The sequence below is a fragment of the Choloepus didactylus genome, chromosome 26 (genome assembly GCF_015220235.1).
Source record: "Choloepus didactylus isolate mChoDid1 chromosome 26, mChoDid1.pri, whole genome shotgun sequence".
Lineage (NCBI taxonomy): Eukaryota > Metazoa > Chordata > Mammalia > Pilosa > Megalonychidae > Choloepus > Choloepus didactylus.
Window position 1 is genome coordinate 4,413,874 of NC_051332.1, and position 23,088 is coordinate 4,436,961.

Sequence of the window (23,088 nt, forward strand, 5' to 3'; positions counted from 1 at the left end):
CTCAGGATGTGGGCATCAGTGTGACTCTATATAAAGAGAAATATATTTGTGCTGAAAGTTTATATTCAAGGAAACAGTATATTACACTATTCTAGAATGTACATATTTTACCACCAAGAAAAAGAAAGAACATTCATTATAGGTCTATTCAAGTCACATTTAGCTGATGTCCTAAGGACCACAAAGCCTACAAGCTTCAAAATATTAGGGATTCCTTGGGTAAATAAGAGCTTCATTATTGATTTTCATACAAATAGGATGTGTATTAACAAATTTGAAAAAAAAATCACACAATTGAAAATTAGGATCTCTTTAGATATAAAGAATATATATTTTCTTAAGAAAAAGTCAAAAAATATATTTTCATTTTAGCCACTGGCACTTGATACTGAAATGAATAATTTGTCATTTTATTTTTTAAATGCACTCTCCTGAAATTAACAAAAAGTAGTATGATTATTTTACTAATGAGGATTTTAGGTCCTCAAATATTAAATCTCCATGGTTCTCTTATATGTTCCACTGTTTTCTAACCCTGTTACTCTGCAAATTGCTTTAGGCAAGTGATGGCCTCCTTTTATCATAAATGAATATATAATAAGGCATAAATAAATATATGTTTGAGGTCAACTCTGGGGAGAGAGATGAAGTAAATAGAGAAAGAACAGACAATAGTAAAATTTAAAGATTTTAAGGTATTGCTTTGAGGAACAAAAGTTTGAAGATTGACAGGATTTATAAAATGGGAATTAGTGAGGCTGGTTGACATTTAATTAAATTAAATGGTGAACTCACCAGAAACCAAATTGTAGGAGCCAGTGAGGTTAACTAGATTCTGAAATGGGTTCCTCAGGAAAACAGCACTTTGCTCTTCTTGAAAAGTCCTGTATTGTTCAGCTTCTTCTCTGGTGAAATTCCACCTCTGTTGTCTCTTCCTTTTATATAGGGGTAAATAGCCAATAAACCTAATCTGTGCTACAATAGAGGGGACACACCCTAAGTACACAGATATTAAATCTATTCAAGGCTTCATTCTGTGAGACACATCCTGTTCCTTTGATTGGATTTATCAATTAAAACTGTAAACCTCATAAAATGTTGAATATATTTTTCCTTTACTCGTTCAATAAATAGTTTTGACTGAATTCTGTCTACCAGGAAATTCCTAGAATTTGAGATACAGCAGAGAATCAGACACACTGGAGTTTTATGGACAAAACCCTGAAACTCCCTGGAGGAAGGGTGTAATTAAAAATAAATGGCAGGAGAGTCCCCTTGAGAAACAATGTGAGCAATTCCTTTCTTCCAACATTCTACCAAGACTGAGGTGTTAGGTACAACTCCCTACCCCCAACACATACAAAACACACCCTTAGAAGCTCTCCCACAACACACATAACTGTTCACATAAAACTCACTCTTAGCTAACATAACAGTCTGAGCAAAAACAAAAATTTTTCATAATGTAATAATCTCCCTGAAGTCAACTCCTTATCCTACTCTGAGCAAACCAATCCCCTGACTCAACTCCTTACTTCTCTCTGTACCTACCAACAGTTATTTCCCCCAAGCCCCCTCACAAAAATGCTATAAAACTGTACTCCCACCTCTGTTGGGGGCTGTTGCCACTATTAGGCTTCAGCTCACATGCACAACGCTACAATAAGCTTTCTCTAATTGAGCTTTGATCTCTTCTCTTCCCGGTCAAAAAAACTTAACATAAGGTTTGTTGGTGATTTATATAAATTTAAATTTCTTTTCTTCCCGCTCTAAGCAAACAAACTAATACCCTTGACTATCCACCAGGAGGCGCCGGTGGCGGCGGCTAGCTACCTGCTGTACCTTCACGGTCAGAAAAGCTGAGATGGATGCAGCAGCCATCTCGCAGGGCTTCCTTTTTTAAGAATCAGTGTGAAGAAATGGAGCCGAACCACGTTATTTTAGGGAGGCCTTACCGCACTGCCCCTCCCACATGTAGGTAGTGTCTGGTGTGTTTGCGTGCCACTCATTGGTCTCATGGAGAGGCGCTGGCTGCACCTGGGGCTCCGATCGCTGCTGCAGCCTGGAGTAACGGACACTTGGCGGCACCGTGACCGAAGTGAGGCAAGGGAGAGCTGCAAGCTGCGAACAAAACCCCCTGTTGCGGGTGGAGTCTGGGACTCGTGACTCCTCAAAAGGGCGGGGCCCCAGCCATGATGGACCGGGTGCCAGAAGAGGAGAAGGAGGGAGCCTAGACTGTCAGCTCTGAAGCGGACACGGCCGCTGCTTTTGTGCGCCGTGATTCTCAGGGCGCCCAGCATCAAGCGACCTCTTTGGCCTCGGTTCCGTGGCTCTACCCCGCAAGGCGGAAGTTCCGTGTGCGACAATAGAAGTCGGGAGGTGGGAGCAAACCCCTTAATGGCACAACAGCGACAGTCTGGAGGTGGAGGGCAGCTGCTAAGTGCTGACCAGTCCCTTCCCCGGCCCCCTCGCCTGAAGCTTGCGCCCTCTGCACCGTCAAACCTGTGGAGCTGCTGCCGTCAACTCTGTGGAGCCATCCACTGTCGGACCTGGTACGAGAGACCTCCGGCTGTTCCGTGGGAGTGGCCACTGGACTGTACCAGGCAGACGAGGCAGAACAGCATGCTAAGCTGCAGCAAAGTGGGACAAGCACGAGAAGATCATTTAGGAGGAGAAGCAGTGCCTCTTCATGCCCCTGGGTTCTGGGCCATCGTGGCCCCCGGGCCTCAGCCTCGAGTGCGAGCAGCAGCAGTAGCTGCAGCAGTGCTAGTCTCTCGGCCTCGCCTGCACCGTGTGGCCTGCAAAGCCTTCTCCAGCCCCTCCCCAGCTGGCAGACAGGTAAGAAGAGCCACTCCCAGTAATCGCTATACCACCTGCGTCAGGGTACCCTCAGCTCAAAGTCTCGTGCCTCTTGTCCTACAGCAGAGAGAGCCAGCGGGAACTGAGCTGGCCATAGGGGACCTGGCCAGAAATAGCTGCCTTGCAGGTGTGGCATCCTCCACCTCCAACCCTCTAGGCTGCCTGTCTGCCCTGGTCCGGACCCCATTTAACAGCTGCAGCTTGTCCTGGTGACCAAAAAGGGACCACCCACTGCCTTTAGTGCAGCCCTGATCTTTGTCTCTTTGACTGCAGGGCTCTCCTGGACCCCTTGCCTCTGTGACTAGCAGCTGCCCAGGAATTTTCCTGGAGTACCGAGACTGGAGGGTCCAGGTGAAGGTGCCTGCTGCAGACGGACACGAGGCACATCTAGGTGAAGATGACTTTGCAATCAAGACTTTCCCTGTGCTAGGTAAGTTTGTGATCTTTTGTTTGCTGTGTTCATTTTGCTTCCTTTTGGTTCAATTAGTCTATTGTGTAATAAGGCTAATTGAGTTGATCCTGGGGTCATGCATGCAGACTTGGAGGGTTTGAGCTCCACTATCTGTGATCCTGGATTTGTGGTTCTCCTTTTGAATTTTGTGCAATTTACACAGTTTGTATTCGTGTAGGGAACCAGTTGTATTGGAGGAGATCCTACTCTGATATTCTGTCTTCATGATTTCTCTTGGTATTGTCCAGCCATGGGAAATTCTCAAAGTGTGCCGGCTACATCTCCCTGGGGAACTATTCTTACAGATTGAGTCTAAATTTGGAGAATGTCATTTAAAGAAGGAATTGTTAATATATAATTGCAAATTGGTGTGACCATAATATAAATTAAGTAAAGAGGTAGAGTGGCTAGAGAATGGAATTCTTGACCTCCAGGTTATTATCCAATTAGAGACATACTGCAAGAAAAACAAGAGATTAGAGGAAGTGCCTTATGTTCAACCATTTGTGAGATTGTGTAAAGATAAAGACATTGTTAGCTTATGAGGGGTGACAATGGGATTGGGAAAGCCATAAGGACCACACTCCCCTTTGTCTAGTTTATGGATGGATGAATAGAAAAATAGGGGGAGGAAACAAACAAACAAACAGACAAAGGCACCCAGTGTTCTTTTTTACTTTAATTTCTCTTTTTCACTTTAATTATTATTCTTGTTATTTTTGTGTGTGTGCTAATGAAGGTGTCAGGGATTGATTTAGGTGATGAATGTACAACTATGTAATGGTACTGTGAACAATCAAATGTATGATTTGTTTTGTATGACTGTGTGGTATGTGAATACATCTCAATAAAATGAAGATTTAAAAAAAGATAAAGACATTGTAAAGAGTTTTAGTTTACATGCATTGAGGATTCAGATGGAGCTATATGGGAGGAGCCTGTTGCAACAGAGAAGGAACCTATAGATGAGGACTTAAAACATCATGAGGTATTTAAAAAGAAGCCCTTTGATGAGGTCCAAGGGGAGAAGAGATGGTTATTAAAAGCCTTGCATGAAATCCTCTCTTGTGCACAGGACCTTTTAGATGACTTTCTTTCCTCCCCATTCCCTCCACCTCCTCCACCTGTTGGTGCAGAAAGAGTACTGCATACACAGTCTCTGACATCTAGGGGAGAAGTGACACCTCCCAGTGCAGGTCTGGCAGCAGTGCCACCCCCAACTGCAAGCTCAGCCAATGCAGTTCTGGTGGCAGTGCTGTTCCCACACCCTTCACTGCCTGTGAGCCTGGCTGAGCTCCCTAGCACTCCTCCAGCACCCACATATGATCCTGTTGGGGGAATGACCTCCCCATCTCATATCCATAGTAGTGTGCAATATGGACAGGGTGTGATGACTTCTGGGTCAGGGGAATTTCCAATGCATCAGGTCCCTTTAGGAGTTGATGAGGAGGAAAACTATTGGGGAGCTATGTTGGTCCACATGCCATTTTCAGCATCTGACTTATTAAACTGGAGAAACAACACACCTGGTTATAGGGCTGAGCCAGACCAAATGAAAAGACTGTCCATTTTTGCCACACACACACCAAATTTGGCCAATATTGTCATTGGTGAATGTGTTGCTAACTTCAGAGGAAAGACAAATGGTGTTAGATAAAGTGAGGCAGGAGGAAGAATGCTTAAGAGAGGTGTCTCCCCAGGACTCAATTTATGCTACCCCAAGTGCCCCCCCTTCCCTGAAGTGAATCCCAGCTGGGATCCTAATGACCCTGGGGAGCATGCTCCTTTAGAGTACTATAAAACATACATTTTGGCTGGCCTTAAGAATGGGGCCCCTAAAGTCTAATGAGAATTCCTCTGCTTTCTCAGAATCTTTGGAGCATGCCACAGGTATGGAAAGTCCAGAAAATACCAGAAAAATTAACGTGACATTTATTAGTGTTCCAGACATTTGGCACAAATTACAGAAGCTAGAGGGTGGGCTTAGAATGCCCATGGCAATGCTTATAGATGTTGCTTTCAAGGTTTTCAACAATCAGGAACAAGCTCACCAAAAACAGCAGATGAAGCAACAGACTGCCCTTCTGGAAGCTGTTCTAACTGGGAGCCAGACACATGGAGGTCATGTCAGAGACAAAACAAAAGAAACCTTGTAAAGATAGTGTGCTTACTGCAGGGAGGAAGGACATTGGAAGAAAACTTGTCCCAAACTGACAAGAAAAAAGAAAAGAATGAAATGGCATTAATGGCCCATGGATCTGGGCTAGAAGATTCTGATTAGGGATACCTGAGGGCATTGGCAGCATTTTCTTCTGGCATACCCATATCCCACCAAGAATCTCAGGTAAAGATGAAGGTGGGAAGCAAGTTAGTGAACTAAAGCAGCAATTAGTCACTGAGCTAAATGAGCGAATTATGATCATTGGAATTAAATGGCCTAAATACACCTCAAGTGCTCCTACAACCTTTAGATTATAAAATTAGAGAGGAATATTTGCAGTATCAATTTCTACATGTGGCTGAGTGCCCTATACTGTTGCTGGGAAGGGATTTGCTCACTAAATGAAATGCTCAAGTTGTGCTTTAAAAAGGAGAAAAAGCTATCTGAGTGCCTCCAGACAAAGGAGTGCATTTGCAGGCTGTCCTTTTACAAGCTGAAGAACCTGAAAAATAACCAGTCCTGGTTCATGTACTAGAACATATTGTCTCTGAAGTATGATCATCTGGCACTCTGGGAAGAGCTATAACTGCCCATCCAATAAAACTTGAGCTCAAGGTAGGATCATATCAACCCAAGGTATGTCAATATCCTTAGTGAGGAAAGGCATTAAACCAGTGTGCCGGTTTGAATGTATTGTGTCCCCCAAATGCCATTATCTTTGTGGTCTTTTGGGACAGACGTTTTGGTGCTGGTTAGATTTGCTTGGAATGTGCCCCACCCAGCTGTGGGTGGTGACTTTGGTGGGATACTCCCATGGAGGTGTGACCCCACCCATTCAGGGTGGGCCTTGATCAGTGAAGCCATATAAACATGCTGACTCAGAGATGAAATGGAGTGCAGCTGTGAGTGATGTTTTGAAGAAGAGCAAGCTTGCTAGAGAGGAATGTCCTGGGAGAAAGCCATTTTGAAACCAGAACTTTGGAGCAGATGCCAGCCACGTGCCTTCCCAGCTAACAGAGGTTTTCTGGACGCCATTGACCATCCTCCAGTGAAGGTACCTGATTACTGATGTGTTACTTTGGATACTTTATGGCCTTAAGACTGTAACTGTATAGCCAAATAAACCCCCTTTTTATAAAAGCCAATCCATCTCTGGTGTTTTGCATTCTGCAGCATTAGCAAACTAGAACAACCAGTAATAGAAACTTTGAAAGAAAGTGGCCTCATTTGGCCTTGCCAGTCTCCATATAACATGCCTATACTCACAGTCTTAAAACCTGGCACTAATGGAGAATACAAATTTGTCCAAGATTTAAGGGCTATAAACAAAATTGTGAAAGACATTTATCCAGTTGTGCCTAATCCTTACACTTTATTGACAATTCTGGGAACTTTAAATGGTTCTCTGTATTATACTTAATGGATGCTTTCTTTTGCATACCTGTGGCCCTTGAATCCCAAGAACTATTTGCTTTTGAATGGGAAAATCCAGACACTAAAGTTAAGGAGCAACTTACATGGACTGTTTTACCATAAGGATTTAAGAATTCTTCCACACTCTTTGGAGAATTCTTAGCAAAAGATTTGGATGATTTCCAACTGCATCAAGGGGTCCTTTTTCAATATGTAGATGACATTTTAATAGCCAGCAAAACTGCTGAAGATTCAGATGTAAATACTATTAAGACTCTTGAACTTTCTAAATGATAGGGAATATAAAGTGTCTCAGAGGAAAGTTCAAATTACTAAGCCCTGTGTAAAGTGTTTAGGATATTTGCTTTCCCAAGGTCAGAGAGCCCTCCTGTCTGATAGGCACAAAGTCCTGATGAATATTTCAGCCCCTAAGACAAAGAGGCCATTACAGGAATTCCTAGGAATGACCAGTTTCTGCTGCATCTAGATCCCCAATTTTGAGCTTATTACCAAAATGTTGCACATCACTGTGCAGGGCTCAGACAGAGAAGTCCTGTAATGGACTGCAGAGTGTAATCAGGCCTTTCATCAAATTAAAGAAAAGCTGAGCACTGCTCCAGTCATGGGGGTCTGCCTGACAGGTGCAGGACTTTTGATCTGTTTCTACCTGAAAGGCAGGGAAAAGGACTTGGGGGACATTGATATCCATAGCATATTTTTCAAAGAAACTGGACTTAATGTCACAGAGATGGTCACCTTGCCTTCAGGCTGTGGCTGCCACTTGTGATATTTTACAAAAAGCTACAAAATGTACCTTGGGTCAGGAGCTTATAGTACACAATCCACACTGCGTACTCTCTCTGCTTCAGCAGAGTGATTACTGGCTAACTGCTGGCAGTCTGGGAAAATATCAAGATATATTCTTAGATAACCCTAAAGTGCAACTCTTGAGTCCTACAGTTTTAAATACAGCTAAATTTTAACTGAATCTGAGGGACCTGCTTTGCATGACTGCATTTAGGTGATTGAGGAAGTGTTCTCTAGTCAATCAGATTTGGAGGACACCCCTCTAATGGAAACTGAACTGGAAATGTTCTTGGATGGGAGCAATTTTATGGACCATGGACATTAATGTTCAGAATATGCCATAGTAAACCTGACAGATGTGCTAGAAGTCAAACCCCTGCCACCAGGTACATCAGCCCAGAAAGCTGAACTCATTGCCCTGACTGGAGCCTTGATCATTGGACAAGGTAAGAAAATACATATTTATACAAACTCTATGCCTTTTCTGTAGTGCATGTTCATGGTGCAATTCAGAAGTAAAGAGGACTTTTAACCACAAATAATAAATTAAGAACCCAGAGACCATATTAGTTTTATTAGAAGCTGTACTGCTGCCGTAAGAAGTTGCCATGATGCAGTGTTTGGGGCATCAGAAGTCAAACAGATATCTAGCAAAAGGAAATCATAAAGCAGATTTGGCAGGAAAGGCAGCTGCTAGGATGCTTTTCAAACCTGAAAGCACTAAGGAATTAGCTCTTATTCAGACTGCAGACCTCTCATCATTCACCCCACTTGATGAAACAAAAGATTTAGACAGAGCTAAAGAATGTGGATTTAATATCAAGACAAAAAGGATGGTTGCAATCAAAGGCCAAGTTTCAATACCTTTGTTGTCATATTTGCACCAGGGGATTCACTTTGGAAAAGAAGCTTTTGCAACCTACATCAGAGGGCACATTGCAGGACCAAAAATCCAAGCAACATTCCATTAAGTGATGAGCAAATGTGTCCTATGTCATAAAAATAACCCAAAAATTAGCAGACCCCCTTTGACAGTAGGAGTGCAGTCTCATGGGTTCTTGCCTGGAGAAGATTGGCAAATAGACTTTACAGTGATGCAGTTAGAAATTTCTGCTACCTCCTAATATTATTTGACACATTTTCAGAATGGGTAGAAGCCTTCCCCACCCACACTGAAAAAGCAAGAAAAGTCACAAAAGTATTGTTAAAAGAAATAATACCTAGATTTGGGGTTCCATTCACTGTTATGAGTGATAATGGCAGTGCCTTTGCTTCAAAAATAACTGAATAAATTTCATAGGCACTTGGGATAAAGTAGAAATTACATGCATCTTGGAGACCTCAATCAACTGGAAGACTGAAAAAATGAATCATACTCTGAAAAAACTATTGCTAAGATACATCAAGAAACTAACCTCACCTGGGACAAGGTGATGCCTATTGCCTTCCTCAGAATCTGGGTTGCCCATAGAAATGGACCAGATTTGAGTCCTTTTGAAATGGTCTATCAGTGATCCTTCCTCAGAAATGCAGTTGAGAATATGTGTGTGCAAACCCTGAATGATAAATTGCAAAGGGATGCAGTCACCTCCCTGGGATGTACTATAAAGATGATTTCTGAGTTTGCTGATAATCAACTTTCTTCCCCTACAGATACAGCCTTACATCCTTATGAGCCAGGAGACCAAGTGTTATTAAGTGTTATTGAAAACATGGAAGAATAAACACCCTGAAGATCAACTTATCCCAAGTGGAATGGACCTTACATTGTGTTGCTAATCACTCACTCTTCTCTCAAACTTCAAGTTTATTGAGACTTGGATTCACCATTTGCAAGTTAAGCCAGCTCCAGAGGAGAAAGAAGTAGAAGAAAGCACTGCCTTCTCATGTACCCCTACTGATGATTTAAAATTACTCTTCCAGGAGCTAAGATGGTGGCATAGAGAGGAGTGGAAGACTGTTAGTCCCCCCAGAACAATTCATAAATGACCAAAAAACTAGTAAATAACCTGGAATAACTGCAGGGAGACAAACATGACTGTGCACTCATCATCCACCAACCTGAATTGGGAGGAATACCTGAGATTGCAGCATAAAATCTGTAAGCAAAAACTGTGGACCTGCAGTGAGAGCTGAGAGCAGAGAGCCCTCCCTCATGGAAGCCTTGTGGTGCTAGAGAGCAGCACTCTCTGAACAAGTGAGTGGACCTCAGCCCAGATCCAACTGGGGTTTTAATATTAACTGCTCAACACAGGCAGCAAATCCCCAACAAGCACACAGAGGCTTTTGGTGACAACTGACCTTGGGAGAGTTGGGGGACATATTTGTCTCAGGACAGGGAACCCAGAGGATCAGGTGCTATCTCTGCCTGATGGGTGAATCTGGGAGCTTTCTTTCCCTTTCTCTGTGGAGAAAGACTCAGCCATTTGCAGCCTGCAGTGCTTTCCAGTAAAGAAATCCTCAGCCATTGTAAAATTGCAACATTTTGACCAGCAGAATCAGAGAAACAAAGAACTTATTGATATGCAATTGACCTCTCTGGAGGGGGCATAGCTTTCCAAGAGGAAAGGGAGGGGCTCAGCTTTACTGCCTGCCTTACTGGAACCAGACCCCAAAGCCTGGGGGAGGAGAGCCACAGGCCACACCCCCTTACACTAGGCACTGACAGACTGAAAGGTGCACCTGCCAGGGAGAAAAGCACAGGGCATGTCAATCCTCTAAGAAAAACCATCAGGGAAACTGGATACTGAATATTTCCTCCTTCTGGGACCTGAGCCTGTTCTTGTCTGGGAAAACCTGATTGGGGTTGCCTAGGAGGTCCGATGCCTAGACAACAGAAAACTACAACCTACACTAAGAAAAACTTAGTTCTGCCCAGTCAAAGGAACAAATGTACACTTCAACAGAGATACAGGAATTTAAACAACTAATGCTAATTCAAAAAGTTTAGAGAAGATTTGCAAAAGAGATAGAGGCTGTACAGAAAACATTGGGCATACATAGGGCAGAAATAGAAAGTTCAAAAAAATAACTAGCAGAATCTATGGAAATGAAAGGCACAAAACAAGAGACAAAAGACCCAATGGAAAATACAACAGCACATCTCAAGAACAGAAGAAAACACTCAGGAACTGGAGAACAAAACACCTGAAAGCCTACACACAAAGGAGCAGATGGAGAAAAGAATGAAAAAATAGGAGCGACATCTCTGGGAGCTTAAGGATGAAACAAAGTACATGAATGTACATATCATTGGTGTCCCAGAAGGAGAAGAGAAGAGAAAAAGGGTGGAAGCAATAATAGAGGAAATAATCAATGAAAATTTCCCATCTCTTATGAAAGACATAAAATTACAGATCCAAGAAGCACAGCAGACTCCAAACATAAGAGACCTGAATAGGCCTATGCCAAGACACTTAATGATCAGATTATCAAATGCCAAAGACAAAGAGAGAATCCTGAAAGCAGAAAGAAAAAAGTGATCCATCACATACAAAGGAAGGTTAATAAGACTATGTGTGGATCTCTAAGCAGAAACCATGAAGGCAAGAAAGAAGTGGTGTGATATATTTAAGGTACTGAAAGAGAAAAACTGCCAACCAAGAATCCTATATCCAGCAAAGCTGTCCATATATAAGGGAGAGCTCAAAATATTTTCTGACAAACAGACAATGAGAGACTTTGTGAACAAGACACCCACCCTACAGGAAATACTAAAGGGAGCACTACAGAGTGATAGGAGAAGACATGAGTGAAAGGTTTGGAACACAATTTTGGGAGATGGTAGCACAGCAATGTAAGTACACTGAACAAAGATAACTATGAATATGGTTGAGAGAGGAAGGTTGGGAATATGTGAGACACCAGAAGAAAGGAGGAATGATAAAGACTGGGACTGTGTAACTTGGTGAAATCTAGAGTGTTCAACAATTGTGATAAAATGTATGAATATGTTCTTTTGTGAGGGAGAACAAGCAAATGTCAACCTTGAAAGGTGTTAAAATGGGGAGGCATTAGGGGAGGGATGCAATCAATATAAACTAGAGACTGTAACAGAATCATTGTATTATGCTTCCTTTAATGCAACAAAGGTGATACACCAAGGTAAATGCAGATAAGAGGGGGGGATACGAGAGGCATGTTAGACACTTGACAGTGGTGGTGTTGTCTGACTCTACTCTACTTTGATTTAAGGTTATTTTTCCTTTTGCTGCTTCCTAGCTGTAATTTTTTCCCTCTTTCTTTTGCCTCTCTATCTTCTTTGACTCTCCCACCTGCCTGGTGGAAGAAATGTAGATACCCTTATACAGATAATGGTGAAGGTGGTGAACACATAAATATGTGACCATACAGGGAACCATTGATCATTTACTTAGGATGGAATGTATGGTGTGTGAACAAAACCATCTTAAAAAAAAATGAGTTGATGACCAAACCTTGAGGGCAGTATACTGAGTGAAATAAGCCAGACACATAAGGACAATTATTGCAGGGTCTCACTGATAAGAACTAATTATAATATGTAAACTCATAGACATAAAATATAAGGTACCAAGATATAGGACAAGGCTTAAGAATGGGGAGCATTTGCTTAGTATGAGCAGAATGTTCAACTAGGATGAACTTAAATGTTTGGAAATAAACAGAGGTGTTGGTAGCAAGATGTGAGAATAACTAACAGTGCCAATTTGTGCATGAATGAGGTGGAAAGGGGAAGCTCAGAGTCATATATGTCACCAGAAGGAAAGCTGGAGGTCAAAAGATGGGAATGTATAAAACTGAATCCTATGGTGGGCAAATTCTATGATTAACTGTACAAATATTAGAAATCTCTTCCATGAACCAGAACAAATGTATGACAATACAATTAGAAGTTAATAATACAGGGGCATATGGGGAAGAAATATATACCTATTGCAAACTATATACTACATTAGTAGTACTTCAAATGTTCTTTCATAAACAGTAACAAATGTACTATATCAACCCTACAAGTCAACAACTGAGGAGGGTTGGTTAGGGATATGGGAGGATTCAAGTTTCCTTTTTCTCATCTTTCACTTTATTTCTTGTCTGGAGTAATGAAAGTTTCTAAAAATTGAAAAAAAATAAGTGTGATGATGGATGCACAGCTGTATGAGGGTACCAGCAGCAACTGATTGTACACTTTGGAACTTTGGATAATTGTGTGGTATCTGAACAATCTCAATAAAAATTAAAAGAAAAGAAAATGCTCTTCCATAAATTGCCTAAAACAGCATAATGATTAGGATTAAGTTATACATCCTTTGCCTTTTTCTCCTATTCTATTTTGTGCAAGGCAATATTTTCCTAAAATGAACTGCAACAGTAGCAGATATCCACCAGAGGAATGATTACTGGATTTATACTTATTTACCTCCTGCTGAAAGTTCAAGTTTGACTTGGGCTATCTTACCTTTTTCAACACAAAATTGGTCTGGTTGGTTAATCCTAATTTATCCTACTATCCCACTTTTCTGTACGTGGTGTGACCTTCCATCACCCAGCCTCAGCCCTAATATGAGCCCTTGGGAAACCCTTCAGTTTAACTTCACAGTGTCCCAGGAAAATTAGATCCTAAGTCAGAAAACTATTTCTCATCACCCTCCTTGTATACCTCAGTTTGGGATGGGAAAGAGTGTCTAATAACAAAAAACAGGGTGCTATATGGTAATGCTTCCATTTGTGTAGAACAGTGAAACACTTCTGCCCAATCTAACTTTGTAGGAGATACCCTCCATTCAAAGTATGATGAAATCATCTATCCTTGGAAAGATGAATGGCCCAGCATGAAGCCACTAAAGCCTTGGAATCTAATCCCACAGCTAGCCTCTGTAGGAAAGGAGTTACCCACCTATTTGCCCCCAGCTGGAACCAGGTGGCTCTGCAGGTCTAACTTCTGGCTGTATTTGTCATATAACTGGATAGGGAGATGCACTATCAGATACCCCTTTTGCCTGGGCAAATATTTAAAAGTCTACCTGAAACACCAAGTAATGTAAAGTCCTTAAAGGCCCATTTAAGTTTGCATAAGAAAGCCTTATACTCTGGCAGGACCAAGAGGGCCTTGTGGTGGTGGGAATGACCTTTAGCTATCTTCCTCCCAGAAGGGAGTGCATTAGATGCTCTTTTACAAGTTACTGCCCTGGCTAAAGTCACAGCTCAGTTTATGCAAAACACCAAGCAAAGGCTCAGCCTCTTAAATGAAGAAGTTTCTCAAATGAGAAAAGTTGTTCTTCAAAATGGAATGGTTTTAAATCTATTGACAGCAGCTCAAGGAGGGAACTATGCTCTCATTGGCATTGTGTTGTACATATATACCAGATGAATATGATAATATCTCCTCAATATTAAATCATATGCAGTATGATATTGATAGTGTTAAAGATTATTGTAAACTTGACTCATTTTCTGAGTGGTTAATGAACTTACCTATGAAATGGAGAGTACCCCTTATTAGCATGACTTTGATTCTGCTTGCCTTGTGCTTGTTTTGTTGCCTGTATTGTATCTGTGGGTTTATGTCCAGAGAATCTTCCAGATTAATATAAGAACCTCTTTGCCCTTGCTTATCATGAAGCAGTTACCCAAGCTAGACCTTTGCCCACTTTCCCTTTTGTAAGAGATGCTCATAAGATACTGTTTCTTAAGAATAAGAAAATGTCACATAAAGGGGGATTTGATAGTTGGATTAGTAGAAAATAGTCAGTATAATTCTTTAGCTGGAAAATCCTTAGTATAGTCTTCAATAGCCAGTAGGAAAAAAGAAAACCTGTTTATTAAGATCACTTCATTCAAGCAGCCTTGAGTTATTCTGACCATGAAAAGCCCTTGTTAAAATAACTTGCTGCTGCTCTAATCTCAATGACAACAAAACTTGCTCTCTGCTCCCAGAAACTTTCCTAGTGTTGCCCACTGGAGAAAACCACCATATAGTTTGATAAAGCACTGGCTTTTTGAGAAACAAACCTGAATGAGGGGAGGACTTCAAGATTCAAGGAAATGCTGACAGAACAGCTTTCTCTTCCTCTATTATTTTTTCCTCTCTGCTTTCTTCTGGCTTCTGGCCATTTCTTTGCTTGGGGTTATAAAAGTCAAGACAATTCTTCTCACTCTGAACTGGACTTGAAAGGATTTTCTTTCTTCCAGTTCCTTGTTGATACATCTTAAATAAACTCACATTCTCACCAAAGCAAAGAAATTTGTTTCTTTGTTTGATGCAGGATCAGGTGGGCCTATCTGAGACCATGTCTTCTAATGGTAACATTAGCATCTTACTATTACAAAAATAATATTAACCTCACAGAACTCTGGACAGGGTCTTGGGGACTAAAGACTACACTTTTATATTTATTGGTTATTCTAAGATTATTTTCCCTGAAGGTGATATTTAACAATTTTCACTTTCATAAAACTTACTGAAACACACATGCACACACAAAGTGATACAAAGTGAGGGCTGAACAAACCATCTGGAATATATTCATTTTCTGCTGCTCTTGTGAAAAGGTAGCAACTATGAAGCCAGAGCAGGGGAAGTTGAAAGACAAAAGTCATAGAAAACCTTATTTTGCAGCTCCAGGAATCATCTGTGAGAAATTTCCATACAACTTTTTAGTAAACAATAAATCTCTGGAAAAATATCTCTTTGACATGTCTGAAGCAATAAAAAGGACCATGATGGTTATCCAACTGTCCATGAGTGACTCTAATATAATCCTGATGAACCTGAGATATTTTAGTAAATCTAAACATTTCTTTCCTATTGGTCACTTTGAAAATTATGTGTCTGTTTACAATACTTCACACAAATGAACCAAAATTTAAACATCCAATAATAGCAGATTAGTTAAGGTGAATAATATAGCTATGATGGAACCCTATGCTTGTTCAAATGATGTTGAAGAGAAATATTTATTTCTATGGAATGATTTTGAAGCTATATGTCATAACAATTTTTCCTATTAATATAATAAATTTCACAAGGCTGGAGATTCCTTTGAAAGCCCTCAATGAGATGGTTCTTCCCTGTAAATTGGAGTTTCTCAAAATCACTTTTCCAAGAAGCTTGTTTTGACTTCAGTATGATACATAGAGTGGACATATTATTGGAGCCTGATTGGCACCCAAGGTAAGCTCCAGTACAGGCTCATTTTCTTGTTTCAAGAAAGAATTCAGGGACAAGAGGAATAGTAGCAACCAGAAAAGTTTATTTAAAAAGGCCACCACACATGGGGAAATAGCAAAATTTGGTAAGAAGGAATACATGCTGGAGAGGTCAGTGCAGGCAGGCCCCAAGAGGGGGCACACCAGTTTGAGCTCTGTCCAGGTTTTATATGTTAGCCTGTTGCTAGGCTTCAGGTTAGGGTTGGGGGTGGAAATTCCCATTCTCCGCCACCCTGGCTTAACCCCTGCTTTTCTTCCATCTGGATATCTCAGCCAATTCTAGGAATTAGGGTTTCTCCTTTCACCCAGCCCCTCCTTTCTCCCTCCACCTGTCTATCTCAGCCGGTAGGGTTGGGTCCTTCTTTGGTTTGGCCCCTCCTCTCTGTCACCACCTGCCTATCTCAGCTGGCACTCCATCTGGACATCTATGGCTTGATGTTGACTCTTGATCTGAACTGACCAATGTCCCTGGCCTGCCACAGTGCCCTATTCTAGCTTGCCTCAGACCTGGAGATGTCAGTTCTACCCCAGGCTGTACTATTCAGGAACATAGTGACTGACTTAGTTTCAATTTTATTATCTTTAAAATAAGGAGGAATTAGATAACTATGAACAAGCTTTCATGTACCATTCTGATTTATGCCTTCCCCCAGGGCTACAAGTCCAACATAGTGTCCTGGATTTCACTGTCCCCTCAAACTCTGGGCTGAGCCTAGTATAAAGTTTAATTAGGCCTTAATGAACTCTTAAATTACTCTCTAGTCTGCTGACAGTGGCACAAACTGAAATAACAATTGGGCACCATAATCTCAAATAAGCTATTTTTGTCTGTGGCAAAAATAACAAGATGCCATAAACCTGAAATTCTCATATGAGCAGAAACCACTTCCAGCCAGCCTGGTACTTTTACACAATGACTAATTTGGAAACCCAGATATCAGCAAACTATCAGAGGCATTATATCACTTCCATAATATGGAGCATGGGTGAATCCCAATTATCATCTTTTAAAAAAATCAGTCCTGTTTTACCTCTCTAGAGACCTTTGGTCTGAATAGGATTCCCAGGTTCTCTAGTGAAACTTAAGACTGAAGTCTCAATTTGAAGTTTCAGTTTACATTGTTTTCTTTAACAGTCATCTGAAAACCAAGTTGGAGAATGGAGGAAGGAGGCTAATTAACCTTTTGACACCAGGGTTCTGATAAGGTAAGATTAGGGTCACTACACTCCACAATTCCATCCTGGTGGTCCTCAGGGACAAAGACTGCCAATTTTAGTGTGGGAAAGGGAATGGACTACAGCATATAACAAATGAGAATTTAAATCCCTATTCATTTATCTCCCAATGTGGCAATATTGGGCAAATCAGTTTTTTTCTCTGAACTTTTTGTTGAATATTTATTATAGATATGTAAATATATATGGATACATATATGTATTGTGTATGTAAACACATACACACACACATCAGTTTTCATTATAGGAGGTGTTGGGGAACCTGTCTCTAGGTTGGTTAAATGAGCCAATAAAGAAAGGAATGGTATGCCTTGTAAACTAAAAGCAGCTCACCTCTGAGAATTTACCATAACTTTATATACTATCTTATTTAATACAGAACACAAGGATGCTAAAAGTTGTATGTTGGTGGTACAAGGGTTAATAATAGTCACAATTAAGAGCTAAGTATCTGAGGCATGCAGAGACAAGCTGCTCATTTACCGACAGTCACTGGCTTTTGGGCCCAGGTCTCTCCGGGTACAGAACGGGGGGCCTGAGCAGCCAGCACCACAGACCCCACCACCCACACTGGATGGATGAAGGGTCCAGGTCACGTGCAGCCAGGCCCAAGGCTAGGCCTTTCTGTTCTGCTCGCCACCGCCTCAGGCCTTCGAGGGCCGTCCTGCCAGAGGAGGAAGGAGAAGCAGCCGCTGCCCACCCTGGTTCCCTCCCCAGTTCTCTCCGGATGCCTGCAAGGCCCCCTTCCCTGACCTTCCCCTGACCTCCGCAGCAGCCCTTCACCAGGCTGCGCCCTGACCCTTTGCTGAACGCTCCTCAGCCTCTTGGAGGCGGCGGTGGCACCCAAGGCCCCTGAAACTGCCCAGTCATGGAGACCTCCCTGCCCCTTCACACCTGCAGGGCTCAGACTCTGCTCCTGCTTCCTAACCGCGCCGTCCGGCCCCACGCTCTGAGCCCCTATGGAATCCGGGAGGCTCCGGAGCTCTCAGGGCGCTTCTGCCTAAAATAGAGCTGGTGACAGCGGGAGTGCGCAGCCACGGCACATGCACAGAGGGCACCTGTGGCGGCGGTGGTGGGGGTGGGGGGGTTGTGCGCCATTTTGAAGAGGTCATGCATGTACAGGCGGGCTCCATCCACTGGGGACTCCAGGAGGCCTGGTCCTTTCCACACCCACAGCGATGACTGATCCCAACCGACCCCATCACACCCTGGGGCCTTGAAGACAGAGGGCTACTGTGATGTGTTACGATGAATGTTGATGAGAAATTTAAGTCAAGTACCTGGGAATAATCTTGTGTTACACTCAATAATATCCTTTAACAGGTGACTTTATCTTAGGAATGCTAGCTTTCAAAATTGTGCAAACGATACATGAACCGTGTAGTAAAATACAAAATATGTATAAACTAGAGTGAAAAGACGGGTACCATACACACCACCGCCCAAAAGAAAATGAAAAATCTTGATGTTAGATGCACACCCTTCTAAAAATTTTACATGATTGTTATCCTAATGGCATAACATTTTGTAACTGTCATTTCACCTTGGAATATATAGTGATTCTCTTTCCTGGTCAGTAACTTTATGATAGAAATTTACTCTTGTTCCAACAAGAGAAATGAGTTTCATGCAAAATTGTTAAAAATATTTTTTATAATAAAATTAATTTTAAAATGTGCAGGATCCATATAGAGATATATGAATATATGTGCATACATATACCTATTTTATATGTAAACACATACACACACATGTATCAGTTTTCATTATGAGAGGTGTTGGGGAACTTGTCTCTTGTCAAACTAGAAAATCCTCTTCACAAATGCAGAAAATAATGAAGAAGTTTTATTAATGAATAAGGATTAAACCAGACTGCCATGCACACCACAGGCAATCTGCTAATGAGCTTCCACACAGAAATGCCCCTTTTCTTATAGCCAGGCAGAGTCACAAGATGAAAGATAACTTTTCCTCATCTAAGAGGACTTGACAGCAACATTTGCTACATATTGACAGCAACATATTGCAATATGCTACATACTCACAGCAAATGACTTGACAGCAACATTTGCTACAAATTCACCTAGTTCCAGCAGCCAAATGTGCTAGTTAATTGCTTCTATTCCAATGAAAAATAAAACTTTGTGTATCTTTCAAGACATGCATGTAGTCACAACTTGTAGCCAGGCATGTATGCTAAACTCTCACACACACAAGGAGATGGGGGTGCTCTAGCTTCCTCGATGTTTGCATCTCAAAGACATGGTGCTGAGTCTATTAAGAAAGACATTTCCTGGATTGTAAAATTAGTAAGAGCCTTTTTTTAACCTTCACATAACTCTCAAAGGAACAGGGTAAGGATTTGCAATTACAAGTTTTCTCAAGTAAATGCTCTAAAAAAAGGGATAAGGAAAAATTTCCCTTTGCCTTTTAGCACCAAAGAAAATTCAATGTGGTTTCAGATTTGTATTTGCCCTTACAGAAGACCCTGTAAAACTTAACACAATTTCAATGAAAACCTTAATAAAATACTTTGTTGGAAAGCTTGGTTTGGAGGTTTGTTATTATTTTTTTAACTTCACAGAACAATTTCTAACTTCTTCAGGAAATATAGAAGCCCTTAGAAGAGCCAGGAGTTTTTTGTTTGTTTGTTTTGGAAAGGTAAATTATTATAAATACCTGGAAATGTTGGTGCTGACTTCAGAAAAGTAGAGAAACATCCAAATATACATACGAATTGAGCATATCTTAAAATTTCATTTCATTCAGCAAATGGTGTTGAAAAAATAAGATTAGATCTTTATTTTGTACATTACCATAAATAAATGTTACATGAATTTAGTATTTGAAAAGTAAGCCATCAATTAAATGTAAATAAAGGATTTTAAATATTACATAATTTGAGCTAACCTGAAACAAAAAGCAGAAAGCAGAAAGGACATAAACTAGCAAATTTTACTATGAAACATTTAAAAGTCCAATTTCAAAACATATATACACAAAGTTAAAACACAAATAAACTGAGAAAGCATTTAAAAATTATGAGGCTCAGATTTCACACTCTTAATAAGTTGCTGTCGGAAATAAAACTGTACCTGTAAGGGAATAAATGCTTACTCGGTTCTGGAGGAGAAAAGAATTTATTTACAATCTTGCAAGATAGGGTGTCCAGCCAAACATGTGGCAGGCTGGCGTGCTAGAGGAAGAGAATGGTGATCTTTAAATCTCCTACTTCTAATTCGCAAGTCCCTCCCCTGTTTCCCCATTGACTGGGTACTACAGAGGTTACACTCAATAATATCCTTTAACACTATCCGAGAACACTAACTAATTTATCTTTTGAGATTTTAATTTGTACAGCCAATCCCAGAGAGCCAACTAGCTCATTATTGAGATTTTGAACTGATCAGCCTATCCCAGAGAGTTCATTTAGTTAAAAAAATTTTTTTTTCTTTTTCTGTGAGTTCCCATCTCTGATTTTACCTCATATCTCTTTACATTCCAGTAACCATGGTTACTTTTCCATATAAGGGGCTGACAGATTCTTTCTTCTCTTTATCACGGGGCTTGTTTAAACTGGTTTTGCCTCCATTTCCCTTATTCCATGCTGTCTTTATGTGAAAACTAAACCTATTCCTTTCTTACAGTTGCTATTACAAATCAATGGGAAAATATGAACATCCAACATTTAATAAAAAGAGAGTAAGAATATCCCTTTGTTGCTTCTCATCCAATCTAGAAGCCATTGATTGCCAGATGCATCATTATTATTTTTTTACTACTGCAAAAGAAAATATATGGCTAACTAAGCTAAAACATGGTATTGACTATAAGATACAGCATAAGATGTCATTTCAGAGCTGTTAAATATGAAAAAAAGAAACAAGTTTTGAAATGCAGTTATAGGAAAGAAATTAAGCCAATTAAGCCAATAATTACATGAAAAACATGTACCATCACTAGAAACTAAGAAAGAAATGCTGAATGAAACATGAAGCTATTTTATTCTATTTCCAATTTCATTCTCTTTCAATTGTACTGCATTAGCTAAAAACACCAAATAGAGTTTTGCCTACCTTTATTTACTTCACACCATTTAGCACAGTGGTTCTAGGACATGGGTAGGAAGTTGACCTAGGAAATGAGGTTGAAGTAAATTTGCAGAATGATGTTATTCATGGAGACCTTTCATAGTCAGGGATTTTTGGCATCTGTTCACAGCATTTGAGTCTGAAGCATTTCTCCAGCTTCTGGATCCCTCTACACTATCCTTTCTGCCTGTTCAGTGGAATTGGTTCAAGTTACTGAAGATCAGCCTCCAAGAGATGTGGCAATTTAGAGCTATTGGTTCAGATTAAAGGGTAAAGTGAATTTTTACTTTGGGTTTAGGCATCAACTCCTCACCACAGAAATAAAACTCATATTTTGAAGTAAGGAGGAGTACATCATAGGGGACCATCAACTTTATCTGAGACCCCTCACCAAATATCCAGGAAAGAAGTCCCAGAGAGGAAGAGATCCTAGAGTTGTTATACCCAAATCTATTTTTACCTCCTTGAAAAAACAAAACAAAACAAAAAAAAGTTTATTGAAGAATAAAAAGAAATTACAAAAATGCATGTCATGACTTTACAGATAAGTGAATAACAAAAACAGTTAACACAACCATGTACTCACTAAGAGTTCAAACACTATCAGCACCTGAAGTTCTCATTCTCTATTATTACTCCCTGTTGCAGCCAGACTCAACCACAAGAACAAAGAACATACCAGGCAAAAAAGTTATCCATGAGTTTAATTAGGGACTTACAGGGGGATTTTTCCCAATGACCCCTGGTTAGGAAATGGAAGTCAATGATCCAGGCAAACAAGAGGAAGAGGAGTGTCTTACATAGCTCAGCAGAGCCTTGTTAGATTTGGAAACCTCAGCTGAGTCTCATGATTGTTTATTTCAGCAGAGCCTCATAAGATTTGGATACAAGAAACCTCAGCTGAGCCTTCTGAAGATTGATTACCAAGACTAAGCTAAATGACCTTCAATGTCTGTGATCTGGTCATGGGAGTTGCTGTGTGCTCAAGTCTCCACCCTTGTTCCTAAGGGAGGTGGTTTTCAAACACTGGGCTGCCTCACTCTCCTTCTCAAAATTAGTTGTTCCTGACTTCTAACACCAAATACTGGTTTTACAATTTATCAATGAATTTGTTATCCAACTTATTTTGAAATAATTTTTAACTTAAATTTGCAAAAATGGGACAAAGAATTTTCATATATCCTTCACCCAGAATCTTCAGTCTTCATATTTTGCCACATTTATTTCATCAGTCTCAATTTGTATATTTTATATTTCTATTTCTGAATCACTTGAGAATAAGTTGTAAACCTCATTCCCTTTACTTCTAAATACTTTATGTATTTCCTATGAGAAAGGATAAATCTCTTAAAACACCACAGTACAATTTTCAGAAACAGAAAATTTAATGTGAATAAAATGTTTGTGTGATCTTCAACACATGTTCAAATTTTGCCAGTTATTTCAATTAAGACAATTATCACCTTTTTTTTCTGATTCAAGATCCAAACCAGGGACTTCCATTTCTGACCACAGTGGGGGAACAGGAGCTAGATTTACCCTTTTACCTGAAACAACCAAGAAATTAGACAAAAGATATGAAACAATTGTTGCAAGACATGATATCAGGAAGTGAACAACAATGATCCCTAAGAAACAGGATACAAGGTTAGTGTGCTAATACCAGACAAATGCTGTAGATTCTCTGCCTGTTGCACTCAAATGACCAATTCCTGAGATACCAGGGTTTCAAAGAGAGAATGAGTTTATTGGTAGGCAAAAAGCAAGAGATCAGATTGCCTTTCAGCCTAAAAAACTGTCTACCCAAACCCTAGTAATTCTGCAGATTTTATAGTTTCAAAAAGGCAGATTTTAAGGAAAATTAGCACAATGGCTCCAGATGA

At 40.5% G+C, this 23,088-nt stretch overlaps 1 protein-coding gene across 2 annotated transcripts; it reads left to right on the plus strand.

Moving 5' to 3' along the window:
* The first annotated feature begins 1,855 nt into the window (after positions 1 to 1,855).
* LOC119520877 lies at positions 1,856 to 22,433 on the plus strand. 2 transcript variants are annotated; one of them, XM_037818746.1, is made up of 3 exons: positions 1,856 to 2,838; positions 3,133 to 3,289; positions 22,070 to 22,433. In XM_037818746.1, exons 1-3 carry the CDS (start codon positions 2,398 to 2,400, stop codon positions 22,123 to 22,125), a joined length of 654 nt encoding a protein of 217 aa, XP_037674674.1. In that variant the 5' UTR covers positions 1,856 to 2,397; the 3' UTR covers positions 22,126 to 22,433. The 2 variants fall into 2 exon arrangements, with proteins under 2 accessions (XP_037674674.1, XP_037674673.1); XM_037818745.1 differs by lacking the exon at positions 22,070 to 22,433 and adding an exon at positions 9,345 to 9,635.
* Positions 22,434 to 23,088: the final 655 nt, after the last annotated feature.

Coding starts and splice junctions, on each gene's coding strand:
- LOC119520877 (XM_037818745.1), top strand. CDS start 2,398: ATGGCACAACAGCGACAGTCTGGAGGTGGAGGGCAGCTGCTAAGTGCT. Junction 2,839..3,132: donor CCTCCCCAGCTGGCAGACAG/GTAAGAAGAGCC, acceptor CTTTGACTGCAG/GGCTCTCCTGGACCCCTTGC. Junction 3,290..9,344: donor CAAGACTTTCCCTGTGCTAG/GTAAGTTTGTGA, acceptor CTTCCCCTACAG/ATACAGCCTTACATCCTTAT.